This window comes from Furipterus horrens, unplaced genomic scaffold, assembly GCF_987537825.1.
Source record: "Furipterus horrens unplaced genomic scaffold, mFurHor1.1.pri manual_scaffold_3, whole genome shotgun sequence".
NCBI lineage: Eukaryota > Metazoa > Chordata > Mammalia > Chiroptera > Furipteridae > Furipterus > Furipterus horrens.
The window spans coordinates 138,846,582-138,865,149 of record NW_028327173.1 but is presented as its reverse complement, the minus strand read 5'-3'; the positions used below and the strand labels follow the sequence as shown (position 1 = coordinate 138,865,149).

General features: G+C 39.4%; 1 protein-coding gene across 1 annotated transcript in view; it reads left to right on the top strand.

The window, feature by feature from the left end:
- The first annotated feature begins 218 nt into the window (after positions 1–218).
- The window catches only part of RPGRIP1 (RPGR interacting protein 1), a 49,935-nt gene continuing 31,585 nt past the window's right edge, over positions 219–18,568 (top strand). The window contains exons 1-11 of the mRNA XM_090271897.1: positions 219–316; positions 3,465–3,733; positions 4,902–5,001; positions 5,501–5,632; positions 7,792–7,901; positions 10,214–10,380; positions 10,963–11,036; positions 14,779–14,924; positions 16,712–16,872; positions 17,344–17,487; positions 17,951–18,068. Of these exons, the coding sequence (XP_090128023.1) occupies positions 219–316; positions 3,465–3,733; positions 4,902–5,001; positions 5,501–5,632; positions 7,792–7,901; positions 10,214–10,380; positions 10,963–11,036; positions 14,779–14,924; positions 16,712–16,872; positions 17,344–17,487; positions 17,951–18,068 (1,519 nt within the window). The remainder of the gene's footprint in view (positions 317–3,464; positions 3,734–4,901; positions 5,002–5,500; positions 5,633–7,791; positions 7,902–10,213; positions 10,381–10,962; positions 11,037–14,778; positions 14,925–16,711; positions 16,873–17,343; positions 17,488–17,950; positions 18,069–18,568) is intronic.

Below are 18,568 nucleotides of genomic sequence, written 5' to 3'. Positions count from 1 at the left end.
AAGAGTGATGTGGAATGATAAAGAGATCCATTAGTACACATTTCATATACTTCTTCATTTCTTCTAAAATACTTGACTCAAGATAGACTTAAGCCCTCTGGAAAAAATGTGATGAGAGACACACATGGGTTTTTTAAACTACAGGTAAAATTAATCTCTATTTATCCTCTCCTGGGAATTTAGGTAAGAATATAAAAGTTCAACCAACTTTGAGCAAGATGAGCCGGAAAGAATTAGAGGACAGTTTGTTTCATCTTCGTGAAGAGCACATGCTGCTGAAGGAGCTTTCTTGGAAGCAACAGAATGAGATCAAAAGGTACCTAGAGTTCCTACATCTTTAAAAGCTGTATCTACACCAGGCCTACACCACACTAAACAAAAAAGAATACGTTTTCCTGAGTTGTCTTCACCAGAAAATAATTCAAGCATCAAAAATAGTTAACTCCAAAAATAATTTTTGAAAGCAATAATGCTTTATTTAGTTTCTTGTCAAAGAGGTCAAGAAGACTGTGGCCATAGGCCACAAACCATCATCAAGAGCTATTTTAACTCACAGAGCAATATCCTGGATAGGATCCTGCTGTAAGCACAAAAGAGGATATAGGGACAGGGGGAATGGCCAAAATCTCAAGGAACAAAGACTATAGGGTCAAGTAAGAGAAGAAGGGGGCTGGTTATTTATAAAACAAAACCAAAAATCATATTAATCATTTACTGTATGGCGGTATGTTGTAAGTGCTTTATATGTATTAACTAACCAAGAGGTTAGTAATTTGACCAAAGTCACAGCTAGTGAGTGGCAGAGCTAAAAGTTCTTAACTCAAAAATCTATATACAGTGATCTTATGGTATTGGTTTTGAAAAGCATATCTCTTGGGTAGGGAGCTAGAGAGGAATCTGAGATGGAGTATGAATAGATAAATAGATGGGAAGAATGAAAGTTCCAGGATTATCTCTAGGACATATTTTGAAGATATTGGTGTCAGTGCCTTCCAGCCAAAGACCAACAGGAACACACCTATAGCTGAGCAAGCTGAGTTTATTACTCATTGCAGCTAGAAAAAATACACACCATGAGGAACTAAAGGCATCTCAGTAGGAACGTTTTAGAAAGAACCTATTATAGGATTTGAGCTTCAGTTGGGTGGTTTGGAGGAGAGTCCCAGCTTACAGGAGTTTGCTTCATATTTGGAAATTTCAGAAAGTAGAGACACTTTTATGTTTGTATATCTCAAAAATCTTATCTACAGGGAGGCTACACTAGAGTGAGGCTATATCTGTAATGGGTAAAGAAGTAGCAGTCACTCATATTAGCCAGGAGAAAAGGATGGTCAGTATTTTGTGGTAGCACAGTGACCTTGCTTTTTGTCTGTGCTTAGACAAGGTTATGAAACCAGAAAAGTTAGTGTCTGTGCTGCCTGTCATCTACCAGACCCAATAAGCAGAGGCAGGGATTGAATCTTTATGGGCGCTTTAGTCAGATGGCCAGTGATCTGAGAAGACACCGGGTTTGTACCCTAACAGACTGTCTTAAATCCTATTATAAATGGGCCCTTTTAATAAGGAGAAAAAAAGTGTAGGTAAGGGGTTTGGAATTCAGGGAAAAGGTTAATCAGATAAAAGCTTCAGCATTCTTTCATCTGTGTCCTGGGCAACTGTCTTGATTGCTTGCAGTCCTCCTGAGGCACAGAGGTAGAACTGCGTATGGTTTCCTGGAATCAAGGTGGGTTTTACCTTCAGTTCCTGAAACAATAGCTTTTTACATACATTGATTACTAAACTTATTAGGTGTTACCTTAAACTAAAATTTTCCAACATTTGAGTCCCCCATCAATTATGCAGTGGACTTATTTATGTCATTCTGTCTTGATCTTGTGAGAAACACTCATAATAATACACCAAGACACAGGACTTCAGCAGCAAAGTGAAGTATTTATTCATGAATCTGCAGTCAGGTACACAGCCAGCCAGGGTCATACACATGAGAAGTAGACAAAGAAAACTGGTTTTATACTAATGTGATTAGCTCCCCCTCCCCTCTCCTTCTCTTCCATTTCTCCATTACTGGTTAATCTGGGTTCACAATCTAACATGATTAACTACTTAATTAAGGGTGTGATTAACTAAGGGTAATCTAGTTATAGTTCTACCTCCAATTTGATTGCAAAGTTATCTAGCTACCTCTTCCCATTTCTCTGTTTGGTGATGACAATCTTCTTCCTTTTATCCCAGAGATATGTGTGAGGAGCTAAGGAATGTCATTTCCTCACCCCTTTTCCATTTTTCATCTGTAAATTATCTCCTACTGGTTTGAGAGTCACTGGCTTCTTTATCCCTTACAATCTGATGTTCATATTCTGTGAGATTGTGTCCAATAGGACAATAACAGGGCATAGTTGTAAGCATCTGGAAAACTTCAAACAACACTGAGGACTAGCTATGTCAGACCAATTGCCCAATGTCAAGAGCAGCTTTTTGCCCAATCGTGGTTCAGAACTTCATTTAGAATCTACAATATTGCAGGCTTCCATTGTAAGCTAGTGCTCTTCTTTTATATTATAGAGAACCCAAGAATCTGAAGTCAGAATGTTGCATGGGTCAAAAAATCTTGCTTTTTGGTTGATAACCAAAAAGTACTTCAGATGATAGATATTAAGTGGCTAAATTGGGTTCTATTCCCTCCTCCCTGGATTTGGGCAAGTTACCTAGCTATTTTATGCCTTGACTTCCTTATCTGGATAAACAGCTAACTCATACAGTGCTTACAATGCACCATCACTGTCTTTAGCACTCTAATTTCATCATCATAACAATCTAATGAGGCAGGTATAGTTTTTGTCTTTATTCATAGATGAGGAAATTGGGCACAAAATGTCAGTGATGTGCCCAATGACACTTGGTCAGTAAATGTCAGAACTGACAGGCAGTGGGACCATGGAATCTGATAGTCATAGTAGAAAGCATGATTTTAGGTCAAGACAATAAATAGTGATTGACTATTTACTATAAATAAGGCTCAGTGTATATCAAGGGCTATAGAAGACTAATCCTTAAAGTTGGGCACATACACACAGGTGTGAGGACAATGGGGATGAGAGGAGTAAATATTAAAATTTCTACTTATATTTAATTATCTCCTCTTTAAAAATTAGTATTTATTTTATAATGACCATAATTTATTAGTACAGAAGTAAATGTATATAATTTAAAAATAAATATACGCACAAGAATATTGTGATTGCTGCAACAGAATGAACAAAGATGGAACGAACCGCTATGTCCCTGCCCTCACAGTGTTACAGTGTATTGGGGACAGAATTTTTTTTTTGAGAAAATAAAAAATTTTAAGTGTAAATAATGGATAAATTTATATCACCGATCAATTCAGATTATTTGTCACCAAATAAAATGTAGAAATAAACGTCATAGAAGTCACGTGCCACCACTTCAATTTTTGCCTACAGAATGAGGACAGCCTTGCTGCGGTTGACCGCTGCGGGCCGGGACCGGAGTGCAGGGGTGGCAACTCCAGAGCAACTCTCGGAGCCCGCAAGGCAACGGAACACAGGGTGGCGGCAGCACCCCTCTAAGCACCAGCGCTCCCTGATGCTTGGGCCACAACAGCAGTTCCAGCGCAAGGGCCCTCCTTCCCATCGCACCCAGCCTGGCATCCACGTGGGACAGAGACAGCTCCACAGCGCTGTTGCGCCAGTGCAGGAGAAACCCAAAAGGGGTGAGGATTCGGCAGGGCCGTGTTCCTGACAGGGCTGGAACACTGGGGAAAGGTTGATTTGCTAGCTACATTTTCCTCCTCACTGTTTTTTTCCACCCACCACCCCACTTTGCTATTTGTTCTCTTATTCTCATTCCTTTCTACCTGCCTGAAAGGTGGTTTTTCCTCCCATGAGTGGGATGTCAGGTTCAAAATCTCAGTTCACCCTGAAATACTGCTAAGAGGAGAATGGGACTACCGGTAGAGGGAATTTGCTGGTGAAGTCCTACAACGGGCCTAGAAAACAGGCATAGAGATAACATTGATGTCCGTCCCACTCAGGTGTAAGCCACAGCGATCTTAAGATAGGTCCCTCTACCAGGACTTTGGGCCAAGTGATTGTGCCTCTAAAAATGGGGTTTTTAGCTTTTTCGGGGAAGTGGACTCCTTTGAAACCATGATCAAAGTGAGGCCTCCTCCCAAGAAAAATACACAACACATAGACAAAACTTAGCATACAATTCCATGGGTTCAGAGATTCCCAAAGCCCATTCCCGGAGTCCAGGCCATAAGTCAGACTGTGAGTGAGGAGCTGCAGTTTCTCCTCTTCCTGTATTCCAAGGGGCTATGAGTCTCTGGCTGCTGTGAAACACAACATTAAATTAAGTACAATTTTGTGTGTAAATTTCCTTTTCCTAGCCTTCTCAACCCTGATTTAGATGCACGGGAATGGAGTGTCTTTGTACTGGGGATTCAATGTTAGCTTTTGTTTAGTATGCTCCTATATTTCTAAGCTCCCTACTTGAGCCAGCCAAACCTTTGCGAAAACAGCTAAAAGTAGAAAAAAATAAAGAAATCTAAATTTCAGTTCAATTTAATTTCAGCATTACCAGACACTAGAAATAAAGATGCATTAGAGTTAGACATACAGTCCCTGCCCTGGACAAGCTTGGACCTTCTCCCCTTTTATATCCACTTGAAAGTCTGTAGTCTTGTTGACTTAAAAACCTGTAGTTGCATATCCATGCAAGGGTAAAGACTGAGAACCTCTCCTCTGTGATCAGTGGTCATATAAATATTTCCCCAGTCTCAAGGCTCCCTACTTCCAGCATTTGGTGTTCCAGTGATAGCACTTGGTATTGTAGAGAAATCTGTTGTCAGAGTCTGCATCCTCTGTTTCAACTTTCAGATCCAAGGGAGAGGCTGAGTTACACAGCCCCTCCCACATTCAAGGAGCATGTGACAAATGAAAAAACCAGAGGTGAAATATCCAGTGAACCCAGCGAACTGTGAGTTCTTTTCATTTATCTTGTGTGGTTACTCTTTCAGCTTTAATTGAAAATACATCATTTAGGGAACAAGTAAATGTTGGTATTTTCAAGTTTTTACAGCATAATCAGAGAAGATAAAAGTCAACCATAGGTCAAATTCTAACTTCATTGCTTAAAAATGGAAAATAAGCATCTCTCTTCTTCCAAGAAAAGAAAAATAAAGACCTTTCCTTAATTGAAGGTATTCCCTCTTTTTCTCTTTATATTCTTGTTCCTTAGGTCATAATTTATTTATATTTGTTTGACACTTAAAAGCTATATTTAGTCAGATTATCTTCCACACATACCAAGATTACTAACTCCTCTAACTTCTTTTAATATATGTGAGAACCCAAGTCTTAATTTCTGTACAGCAAATTCTATTTCTTCTTTTTGTGCTTAATGTTCCTAAAAGTATAATTCAGTTCAGCAAGATCATAATGATGACTAAACTCATTGGTTTATGCATGCCTAACAGTGCCCACATTCTGACCAGCAATACTATGCAAGTGGAAGAACCACCCAAGTCTCCTGAGAAAATATGGTCCAAAGATGAAGATTTTGAACAGAGAGACTCTTTGGAGTATGCTCAGAAGGCGACAGAGCTTCGGTAAGAGTGTGACCTTCCATGACCCAACCCACAATGAACTGAAAAAGCAAGAGATTTTTTGTTTTTTTTTAAGATTTTATTTATTTATTTTTAGAGAGAGGGACAGGGAGGGAGAAAAAGAGGAAGAGAAACATTGATGTGTCAGAGAAACATCAATCGGTTGCCTCTCATATGTGCCCTGACGTTTCCCTTTGCGGGACCATGCCCAACCAACTGAGCCACACAGTTCAGGGCAAGAGATTATTATTTGCACCTTTCCTCAGTCTCAGAGGAAAAGAGAACGCTTGAGATTAAATCCAATCTTAAAAGTAGACCTGGAGTCCCAAGTGGGTTAAGAAATGGATTAACCTAAAAAAGGATGCTTGTTTTTCAGAGTAGTTTTAGGTTCACAACAAAATTGAGCAGAAAGTACAGATATTTCCCATAAATCCCCCTGTCATTTCCACACAGCCTCCTCCACTGTCAACATCCACACCAGAGTAGTATATTTGTTATAATGGATGAACTTACATGGACATATTATTATCGCACAGAGTCCATAGTTTACCTTAGAGTTCACTCCTTGTATTTTACATTCTATGGAACAAATGTATAATGACATATATCCACCATTATAGTATTATATGCAGTATTATCACTGCTATAAAAATCCTCTGTCTCTGCCTGTTCCTTCTTTCCTACCACCTTACCCCTGACACCACAGATCTTTGTACTGTTTAGGCTTCTGTTATTGTCTGAATGTCATATAGTTGGAAACATACAGTATGTAGTCTTTTCAGATTGGCTTCTTTCACTTAGCAATATACACTTAAGTTTCCTTCATGTCTTTTCATGGCTTGATAGCATATTTCTTTATTTTTATTATTATTTTTATTAAATTTATTGGGGTGACATTAGTTGATAACTCATTTCTCTTTAGCACCAAATAATGTTCCACTGTCTGGATGTACCACAATTTATTTATCCATTCACTTTCTGAAGGACAAGTTGGTTGTTTCCAAGTTTTGGCAATTATGAATGAAACTGCTGTAAACATCTATGTACAGGTTTTTTTGTTGCCATAAGTTTTCAACCTGGTCAGAGTTGTTGTTGTTTTTAAGTATATTTTATTGATTATGCTATTGTCACTTTTTTTCCCTTTTGCCCCTCTCTGACCGGTACCTCCCTTCCCTCCAGCAATCCTGCCCCCTTTAGTTCATGCCCATGGGTCATGTATATAAGTTCTTTGACTTCTCCATTTACTTTACTATTTTTAATGTCCCCCTGCCTATTTTTGTGCTTACCAGTTATGCTCTTGATCCCTGCACCTTTTCCCCTATCCTTTCCCTTCCTCCTCCCCACTGATAACCCTCCATATGCTCTCCATAGCTATAATTCTTGTTCTAGTTGTTTGCTTAGGTTGTTTTTGTTTCTTAGATTCAACCTGGAGAGTTTTTAAAACCACAGATGCCTGGGTCCCACCCCAGAGATTCCCTTTCAGTTATTTGGGGATGGACTAGCAGCAGTCCCCAACCTTTTTGGCACCAGGGACCAGCTTTATGAAAGATAATTTTTCCACAGACTAGGGTGGGGGTGGGGGTGGGGCAACAGGAGGCAGAGCTCAGGCAGTAATGAGATGGCCTCTACTGATGGGGAGAGGGGAAGCTGTGGACCCCTGGACTATAGGCAGTATAATTTTAAAGATTTTTTCCAAATGATTCTAATAAGCAGCTAGAACTGGGAATCATTGAAATAGAATCTAGTGAGCCTGAATCCTCCCAATAGTTTCCAAACAATCAAGAAAACATGATATCCTAGGTTCAGAAAGTATAATCTTCCCTGTGTCTTTCTTCCATAGCCACACATTTTTGGGTTTCTCTAAGGAAACAGAGCTCAGACTTCATAGGTCTTTGCAAGGTTTATGGGAAACTGTGAGCATTGTCATTTTTAAAAACAGCTGTTTTGTTTTCTCAGAACACAGAATTTAAGGTTGGTAGTGTCTGAAATCTCAGCTGCTGTGAGGGGAAATCAGAGAAAGGAGATTATTTCAGGTATGTGTATAGGGGAGATAGGCAAGGAGCAAGAGGAAGAGATTCTTATTGGTGCAAAATCAAGAGGAAAAGGTGTGTAATTTTGTTCATTCTCAGACTGAATATTTTAGCACTGTCTTCTTCCTCTAGAGCTTCCATTAAGGAGAACATAGAGCTGATTCGGCTTAAGAAGCTCTTACATGAAAGGAATATCATATTGGTAGCGACAAAAGCACAATTAATGGAACTTCAAAAGGTGAGTTGCCATCATCAGCTCTGCTTTACTGTGGAAAAAAAAAAATTAGTTAACGGATGGGTATTGCCCTGGCTGGTGGCTTAGTTGGTTGAAGTATTGTCCTGTATACCAAAAGGTCATGAGTTTGAGTCCTGGTCAGGGCACATACCTGAGTTTCAGGTTCAGTCCCCAATTGGAGCATGTAAGGGAGGCAACCGATCGATGTTTCTCTCTCACATTGATGTTTCTCTCTCTCCCTTCCTCTATCTCTAAAATCAATGAAAAAAACAACAACATGTCCTTGGGTGAGGGTTAAAAAAAAAGAGAGAAAGATGAGTATTATTGCCTCCATTTTATACATGGGAGAGCACAATTGAAAGAAACCAAGTTACTTGTCTAAGGTTACAAAATTTATAGGTGATATTTAAATCCAAATCTTGCAACTCAGAGTCCATTCTTTTTCTACTACTTCCCATTATCCCCCTATTAGGAAGAAGCCTCAAGCCCTGCCCAATAAGGTGGAATTAAATAGGGTTCATTTGTGTCAGGGTTAAGGTTCCAGCGAAGAGCCATGGAGCAGAATATAATTAAGTTAGGAAGCCAAGAGCAGTGACAGTAAGAGAAGGAAAGCAGCTTTTACTGAGCATAGTATTCCTTCACTTATCACGGGTATTACGTTTTAGACACCCCCCCCCCATGATAGGTGAAAATTAGCGAAGTAGGAACCTTACATTTATTTAAGTATTTAAATATATTTTAAGGCTTTATAAACCCTTCCCACACACTTATAAACTGTTCCCAGTCCCTTATTAACCTTTCCCACACTTTTATAAACACTACTATGTTCTTAAACATATTCTACACTCTTAAACCTACATAACTTTAACAACATACGTATATAGTACCGCAAAATCCCACAATATAGCGAAAAATCCGCGATAAATAATTAAATATAATATTTTTTAAAACCCCGCGATACAGTGAGGCTGCGATAAGTGAACCATGATATAGAGAGGGACTACCGTATTCTATATGCTGGACTCTGTACTAGATACTTATAGGCACAATCTCATTTAAACTTGACAACCCTCAAGGTAAGTACATTTAACAGATGAAGGAACTAAACCTCAAAGAAGTTAAGTAACTTGCTCAAGTCATGTAAATGGTAAGGGGCAGAGTTTGAGTCCAGGTTTATCTGGCACAAATGCTTATGCTCCTTTCTCATAACCATGCCATAGAAACTCCTATCTGAATGGTGGAAGTTGAGCACCAAAGGTCTAAGTGATAGATTGGCACCATTCTTTTACTGAATAAATACTTATTGAGTACCAGGAACTGTACAAAGCACTGGGACACAAAGATTACAAAGATAAGTAAGACACCTCCTACCTTCAGGGAATTTACAGGAGCCAGACTACAAGAAGTAAACAACTATAATTATCCACATCCAGGGGATGGGGTGGGAAACACAGAGAGAGAGTAGGCAGATTTACCAGCAGATAGAATTCAGGAGCTGAAAAGGATTCATAGGGAGCATATTTATGAGTCAAACACTGGGATGCTGAAAGATTAGCAGGTGTTAATGAATATGCAATAGAGGGGAGGGCCTTCCAGGGGAGGAGAGGGTAGACCAAAGCACAGAGGTGAGAAATGTCAGGCACCTGGCCATGGAAGCTTTTTCAGGAATGTAGACTTTGGAAAGCTACAGAAAGGTTTTAAGCAAGTTGATAACATGATAAAGAAATCACTTTATCTTTTTATAATGTCTGAAATATCTCTGAAATAAATTTTAATAAAGAAATACTACTTTTGAAAAACAGAAAAATAATACCTTTGAAAAACTATTATAAAGCACTAATAATTATTAATTCTGGGCAGTAGGATTATAGATGACTGATACAGTCTTTATACTCTTCTGAAATTTTCAACTTCTCAAAAATTAAAAAACTACAGGGAAAAATAATCTGTTAGCACCATGAATGATAGGTTGACTGGTATTAAGATTGGAGATAAAGAAATCAGGTAAAACATGAGTGCAATGGTGCAAGAAAGTAAAGGCAGCTGTGAAAGGTGGCACTTCACTTAGATCCAGTGTTTAATTTGAACCTTGGAAAAATTAAGGCTCCAATTATGAATTAGAGTGCCTCAGTGCGGGAAATCCTCACTAACAAGAAACAACACTTTCTGAGAAATTGTAGGGTGCAAAACAAGGTCAATTTATAATGCAAATACAACATGCTATTAATCAAAGCCATTCTTTATAACATCCACTAGGGAATGCTAGTGTGGCTTGTATCTTGAGTCCACTCCTGGTAAGTGATATAATCATTCTGAGAGCAACTTTCCTTTTGCCCCAGAATCAGGGAATCCTGAGTGCAGCCCATGATGCCCTCCTCAGCCAAGTGAATGAGCTCAGGGCAGAGCTGAAAGAGGAGAGCAAGAAGGCTGTGAGCTTGAAGAGCCAAGTGGAGGATATGTCCATTCTGCAGATAACACTAAAGGAGGTAAATAATAATAATTGAAAGAGACCATCAATTGTAAGTTACATTATAATTTTAGGGATGTTAAAAAGTATATCTTAATACCCTGGCTGGTGTGGCCCAGTGGGTTGAGTGCTGGCCGACGAACCTAAAAGTTGTTGGTTCAATTCCCAGTCAGGCACATGCCTGGGTTGCAGGCCAGGTTCCCAGTTGGGCATATGTGAAAGGCAATGGATTGATGTATGTCACATATCGGTGTTGTTCTCTCTCACTTTCTTCCTCCCTTCCCCTCTCTCTATACATAAATAAAATCTTTTTTTTTAAAGTGTATCTTAGCAACACTGTGAGTGTTTTAGTTTTTCAAATGAGAAAAATGAGACTCCAAGTGGTTATACTATTAGGAGAAAAACTGTGATTTATACTTATGTCTGTTCTATAAACTCTATAAACTCTTTGTTCTTTTTTGGTGTTCTTGTGTTTCCCTAACAGTAGAAACTCGGACACCATGTTAATTTACTTGAAAGAATCCTCATTAATTCCAGGAAAAGTTTCTATCCCACCTTTAATTTTAAAATTTTATCTCAGTCACTCTATTATCATTCTTAGTTTCAGGAAAGAGTTGAAGATTTGGAAAAAGAACGAGAATCGCTCAATGACAATTATGACAGACTCTTAGAAAAGTGAGTACCAAGTTTGCATCCCAGACCATTGTTCATTATAAAAGATGATTGTAAAGAAGTACATTTCCATTAAAAAAAATAATGCAGACTCATGAATAAAGGCCTTGCTTTACTGCTCAAAAATAAAAAAATGCATAGTGTTGATAACGATGTGGGGAAATTGTTATTCAATACTGTTAGATAGAATATAAATTGGCACAGTCTTTGCGGAAGAGAATTTGACACTATCTATCAAAATGTTAAACCTTTTGGACTTCCGGTCAAGGTGGAGGCCTACACAGACTACCTCAAAGCTAGAGGGAACCAGAAATTCCAGAAAATTGAGCTGCATGAAAGTCCAACAAAGATATAAAGAAGAAATACTCATCCAGACAAGTAGGAGGGGTGGAGCCAGGGTGGAGAGGATGTGGTGTGGTGGCAGCAGCGGTAGGCCAACAGAAAGCACAGTCACATGTTTTAAAAAGTTGTGAGGGACACCTGGGGAGCGCTCCCAACACCAGGCCAGACCAGGCAGATCACGGTCTCAGTGCCGAGGAAAATAAAGCCTCATTGCGTCTCACTGTGCAAACCAGTGGGGTTTGGAGCGGAGGAAGAAACTGCTGGTCTCTCAGCAGAGTCCGTTTGTTTAAAAGGCCCCCACGATTCTAGAACATCCACAAACCCACCCACTCTGGGAACGATGGTCAGGGCAACAGCTAGAAAGGCGTCTGTCCCATACGGAAGTGGGAGAAGTGCCTGGAAAAGGGGCGAGTGCTGAGTAAGCAGTATTGTTCCCTCTCAGACCCCTCCCCCACATACAATGCCACAAGGTGGTGAAATGGGTCGCCCTGTACTGAAGAAATCCCTAAGGCTCTGTCCCTTACAACATAACAGGAACAATAGCTCTACCTAAGACACAGAGGCAATCAAGCACAGGAGCCTGTCAAGATGAGGAGACAGAGAACTATGGCCTAAAAGAGGGTGCATATCAAGGTTCCAGTGGCAGAACTAAGCAACAAGGAGATAGCCAACCTAACAGATACAGAGTTCAAAACACTGGTGATAAAGATGCTCACAGACTTGACAGATATTGTTAAGTATAGCAGACACATAAAGGAAGAAGTGAGGGCTATGCTAAATGAAATGAAGAGAAATCCACACACAACCAATGGTGAAGGGAAGGAAACTGGGGTTCAAATAGGCAATTTGGAACATAAGGAAGAAAAAAAAAGTCAACCAGTACAGAATAAGGAAGCAGAAATTGAAAAAATGAGGAGAGGCTTAGGAACTTCTGGGACAACTTTAAATGTGCCAACATCCAAATCACAGGGGTGCCAGAAGGAGAAGAGGAAGAGCAAGAAATTGAAAGCTTATGTGAAAAAAATAATGAAGGAAAACTCTCCAAATTTGTTGAAGGAAATAGATATGCGAGTCCAGTAAGCACAGAGAGTCCCAAACAAGCTAGACCCAAAGAGGACCACACCAAGACACACAATTAAAATGCCAGAGATTAAAGATAAAGAGAGAATCTTAAAAGCAGCAAGAGAAAAGCAGAGAGTTACCTACAAAAGGGTGCCTATAAGACTCTCAGCTGATTTCTCAAAAGAAACTTTGCAGGCAAGAAGGGACTGGCAAGAAGTATTCAAGGTGATGAAAAGCAAGGACCTACAACCAGGATTACTCTATCCAGCAAAGCTATCATTTAGAATGGAAGGGCAGATAAGGTGCTTCCCAGACAAAGTAAAGCTAAAGGAGTTCATCATCACCAAGCCATTATTATATGAAATGTTAAAGGGATTTACTTAAGAAAAAGAAGATCAAAACTATGAACATTAAAATGACAACAAACTCAAAACTATCAACTACCGAATCTAAAAAATAAAAGCAAAAAGAAACTAAGCAAACAACCAGAACACAAACAGAATCATAGGTATGGGGATCATTTGGAGAGTTATCAGCTGGGAGGGGAATGGTGGAGAAACAGAGAAATGGTGCAGGGATTAAGGAGCATAATTGGTTGGTACAAAATAAGGGGAAGTTAAGAATAATATAGGAAAGGGTGAAGCCAAAGAAATTACATGTACAACTTATGGACTGAACCAAGGGGGGGTGGGATTGCTGGAGAGAAGGGGGTACTGGGCAGAGGGGAGCAACGGGAAAAGAAATTGGAACAACTATAACAATCTAATCAATAAAATATACTTTAAAAATGTTAAACCTTTGTATGTCTTTTGCACCAGCAATTTCATTTTTTTGTAATAAAAACTAAGGAAATTTTATTATATATATGGAAAGATATTGTAAAATAAGAATGTTAAATAGTGCATCCTTGTTAGAAATAGTAAAAAATAATTGGAAAGCATCCAAATTTCCTTTGATGGGTATTGACTAAATAAATTATGCTGCATTCCCACAACAAAATACAATGAACCCCTGGCTAGTGTTGCTCAGTGGATTGAGTGCCTGCCTGTGAACCAAAGGGTTCTGGGTTTGATTCCCAGTCAGGGCATGTGGCTGGGTTGCAGGCCAGGTCCTCAGTTGGGAGCACACAAGAAGCAACCATACACTGATGCTTCTCTTTCTCTCTTTCTTCCTCCCTCCCCCTCTCTCTAAAAATACATAAAATCTTAAAAACAAAACAAAACAATGAAGCTGTAAAAATGAGGTAGATCTGTATGCCTATTGTTAAGTGAAAAATTAAGTTGAAAAGAATATATTAACTCTGAATTAAAAAGATTAGAGTAGGGTAAAGAGGCACCTTTATTTTTATTCTACATACTTCCACATCATTTTAATTTTTTTGTAACATACATATATTCATGCATTAACTTTGAAATTAAAAATACCCAGAATTAAAGAAAAATAAATGTGCTTTCTTATTCAGTTAAAGGCAGCAGAGGGTGGATTGGGGAGGTTGTATGGGAGCATCCTAGGAACAGCTGATGTTTCTCAAATCAGTGAAATGAATTAGTCTAGTGGTTATCCACGTGGAAGCCTCCCTGCTACATTATTGGCCTCTTTTATTTATCATTCAGAACATGCTCTTCTTGGATCATCATGTAATGTATGACCCAGACGTGCTAAGAACTCTTAATATTAGCCTAAATAGGTTGTTTTTAGACCACATTTATTAAAATGATAGAGGAAAAAACGGCATAAGCAGAAATAACAGTTTGATTATCAATATCACTTCACTCACAGACTGTCCTTGTGTGTTTTGCTTTCAAAATGGGTCTGCCCTGAGAGCTAGATACAATGTGTGCAGGGTACAGTCACTGAGCAGTTGAAACTTTTGGTTCCTGCCCTTCAATGTAGTAATTTCTAATCTAGTTCAAAGGCAAGTGTTCTCTAAACCAGCCTATTGGTGAGGACAGGTAGAGGAATGAAGTAAGCAAAAGAGGAATATTGCGTTCCTCATTTCTAATCCAGCAGGCCTGAGAGTGTCTTGGTACACAGTTCCCTGACTAAAGAAGGCCATCATGCTGGAGACATTCTTGGGAAATAGATATGACTTGGTTGTTTGCTCAGTGGGCATTTCTATTTAGGAATGATACTAAAGAATTCAATAGGACCCCCAAATTCCAAAGCAGTTGGTAAATGACAGTTAGAGTTAAAGCAGGGGCAGAAAAAAACATGTAGGGGAATGAATGATGAACTAGGACCAGGAGATGCTGAAACTGTGTAATAAAGACATTTTATCAAACACCTTCGAGTATCCATCTGACAAGTGTCCCCCTCCTTCTCATCTGCTTCCTGAGGTCAGCATGCTGGACAGCAGCCATCAGCCTCCCTGGAGCAATGAACTTGTAGAAGAACAGCTACAGCAGCAAGTCTCTCAGTTGCAGGAGCAGCTGGATGCTGAGCTGGAGGAGAAGAGAAAAGTCTTACTTCAGCTGTCCGGAGAGAAAGGTAGGTCAGGTCTTGAAGAGCTGCCTCAAGTGAGGCATCCCTTACATTTGGTTTGGGAAACAGGAAGATGGACCAGCATTTCTCCAATCTCTCACTTGGTCATGGAGAACTAAAATAAGGACTCTGCAAATCAGATCAGGTCTATAATCTAGAAAACACGATTACCTACTTCGCTCGTATATTTGTTTCTCCATAATGACTTTCCAATTGAAAGGATACCAATTCTTAATTTACTATGTTTTCAAACATTTACTTTATTTACTGAAAGTATTCAAAATGAAGTTCTCTGTCTTTTATTCTTATTAATCATTTTAGAGGTGATTGAGAGCCTTTTTTTTTTGTTTTGTTTTGTTCTGTTTTTTGAGTATTTGATACCTGAAATTGAGACTCAAATTACTGGTCTTTGTTACCACAACCATTTCCCCCTATCCTAACTGTGAGATCACAGTAGATAGTTATGCTAAAGATTTTTAGGGGCTTACTGCACTGAGAACAGCACGTTCTGTGTTTCCTGGCTGAGGAGGCAATTGGCAGACAGGGTAGTGGCCCAGCATCCTGTCCTTTTGGCTGAGTTATTTTAGTTGCTTAGTTTGTATAAGCTGCATCAGAGGCCACATGTCAAAATATTAGAGCCAAAAAATTAAAGCTGATTAATCCCCAAGATTCACATGGAAAAGAGCCTCTTGATCCATACTTGACTTCTAGAGCACAGACTTTAACTTTGTTATGTTAAGCCACAGAGGTGTAGCACGTATTTGTTACTGCAGCATACAGTGTATCCTAAGAGTGAAACAAATATAAAGTTTGAAATGAAGACCCAACAGTTTTTAAATATTATCAAAAAGACTTTTGCTTCACTTCTTTTTGCTTGCCTAGACCTTGATAGTTAGTCTTATCAAACTTCTATTTCATCATATTCTAGTATATCCACATAGGAGAGTGAAGGAAGGGAACTGTGACATCAAGAGAAACAGAGGCAGTCACAGGGATGTAAAGTATAGCATCAAGAATTAGTCCATAATACTGTAATAACTATGTATGGTGCCAGGGGGTGACTGGAAATATCAGGGGGAACACTTTGTAAAGTACATGATTGTCTAACCACTATGCTGTATTAGTTTCAGATGAAACTAATTTTAAAAAGAAAACTAGAGGCAGGAACCATAAAAGGATAAAGCTGGAGAACATGTTGAGGACCTTATAAGAGTTATGCAGTACAAATGAAGTCTCGTGAAGACCTTAGAGTAATCTAACTCCCTGCTTAATGCGTGATAATGGAATGATCACACTCAACAGTGATTACCTTTCTTCCCTAAAACACACACCCACACATACACAGATACCCCAAATGCCCACCCTCTCTCCAGATTAGGGTGAGTGTGGAGTGGGTGCCACAGAGAATCAATAGCATGGAAGTCAGAATGAATCTGGAGAGGAGTTGCACAATACTGGTTTGGATGGTGCTGTCAAAAAAGTTTGGACTGTCTCAGTCAGTCAAGTGGTTCTGCATTTGTTTGTTGTTGTTCTCCCTTTGTTTGTTGTTCTCCTTTTCACTCTATAGTTCCACAGGTGTTTTTTGTTGTTTTTAGAGTCCAAAGGTCAACTCCATTTACTGGGTTAATGAGCTAGAACTCCTTTGTAGAAATAAGAGAGAACTGCTTGTCTAAGGGCAAATTTATAAAATAAATTAAACATTAGTGAGAAAATTTGATTTATACTTTGTCCAGCTTGAACCGCAGTTACTGGTAACTACAGAGTTTCAACTTTCTGGATTACCTTTCCTCCAGCTCAAAACAAGGATCTGAAGCTTGAAGTCACCAACCTGCTTCAAAAACATAAACAGGAAGTAGAGATCCTCCAAAATAAAGACACAATTTCCCAATCTCCTGACAGGCAATCTGAACCAGCCATGCACCCAGCTCTATTCCAAGAGGCCATTCAGACAGAGGTACGTGCATCTTTAATCAAGCAAGCCCCATCTACAGAGGAATCTCTGGAAAATACACATAGAAAAGATGAAGGGATCAGAATACTAACTGAATAATATTTTGTCCTGATTGAGGACAGTATTTGGAAGAATATGAGAAGACTGAGAATGGAGATAGCTTCATGAGCTCCACACATTTTCCCTACCCTTTACAGCTTAAAAATTTTAAAATCTCTTCCAGATGAGGACTTGAAATGATCTGTTGAAGAGCAAACAGCCATTAGAGACTGTATACCTTCCTCACTGCTGCTACTGAGCATGAGGAATGAGCAGAGAGAGAGTACTTGTGAGTTTACACAAGTCCTCTTTTACAGTTTGGAGTAGATTCTGCTGCTGGTATTTTACTATTACCAACAACTGCTTTATGGAGAATAGTTATTGCTGTACCTATTATATTTATGCTGTCTTCTACCAATGCTTTTTCCTCTATAGCTCTGTGAACCAAAAATACCAGAAGAAAAGAAACTGTCCCAGATGTTAAGTGAGTTGCAAGTATCGCTTGCAGAGACCACATTGGAATTAGAAAAGACCAGAGACATGCTTATTCTGCAACGGAAAATCAACGTGTGTTATCAGGTGCAAGAAAAGATGGTGCAGGAAGGGGACAAATAAATAGGCACATGCGAACCACTTTCAGGCCCAAGAATGAAGCAAGATCTTAGTTTCCAGGGCTGATGCAAGGTGATATGCTGTCCTGTGCAAACACAGAAAGTGCTGTCCTTTGAAAAACCTGAGGTCTCACACATGCCCATGGCACCTTGGCAACAGAAGCCAGTGAAGGAGCCAGCTAATAAAAATGGCACATGTGAACCTTATGAGTTTCAATTTTGCCAGTCCCAGGAAAATACTACCCTATAGCATTTAATAGCACTACTGGTCCTGGAAGGGTCTGTGAGGAATCCAAGATTTTCCTAGTGGATGAATTTGCTCTGCTAAGGAGATAGTGGAGTCTCCTTTACCCAGCAAGTACCAGCTTTTATCTAGGCTCTTTAGTTCTGGGCCACTGAGATAGAAAAGTTCAGACATTATTTCGTTTCAGGAAGAACTGGAGGCAATGATGGCAAAAGCCAATAATGAAAACAAAGATCACAAAGAAAAATTGGGGAGGTTGAATCAACTCCTAGACATCAAGAACAATCGTATCAAGCAGCTGGAAGGTATATTAAGAAGCCATGGCCTCCCACTATCTGGCAAGTCTTAGTATTTTGTTCTCCTCACCCTAGGACCAGTCACACAGCTAATGTCTGCTCCCCTCTGTGTATCCATCTAGAAGGTCACCGCTTATGTCCTTGATGTATAACTTATCCCTCCTGTTCTTTATCCTACCATCTTTTTATTTTAACACATGGTTAGCAGCTTCTTTTGCTCCATCACATCAGCATCTTTCTGATTTCTCTGGAGAGTTTCAATAGGGCCCAGCAATTGCTGAATCTATTTTGAGAATGAGAGTGGGTCACTGTTGGCTCTTAGGGTGGCGTAAACATTCCCTCTGTCAAGTCTGTTTCCTCAACCCAGGCCTATATAGCAGTTTTTGTAAGATTATAGAGCTTCATCACTCATAATTTATAATCCTTTTATATGATATCTCTCTAAAAGTCTCTAAATTCTTTGTTGTAGTTTGAGGATGTCAGCATAATGGGGCAGCTGGCTGGACACT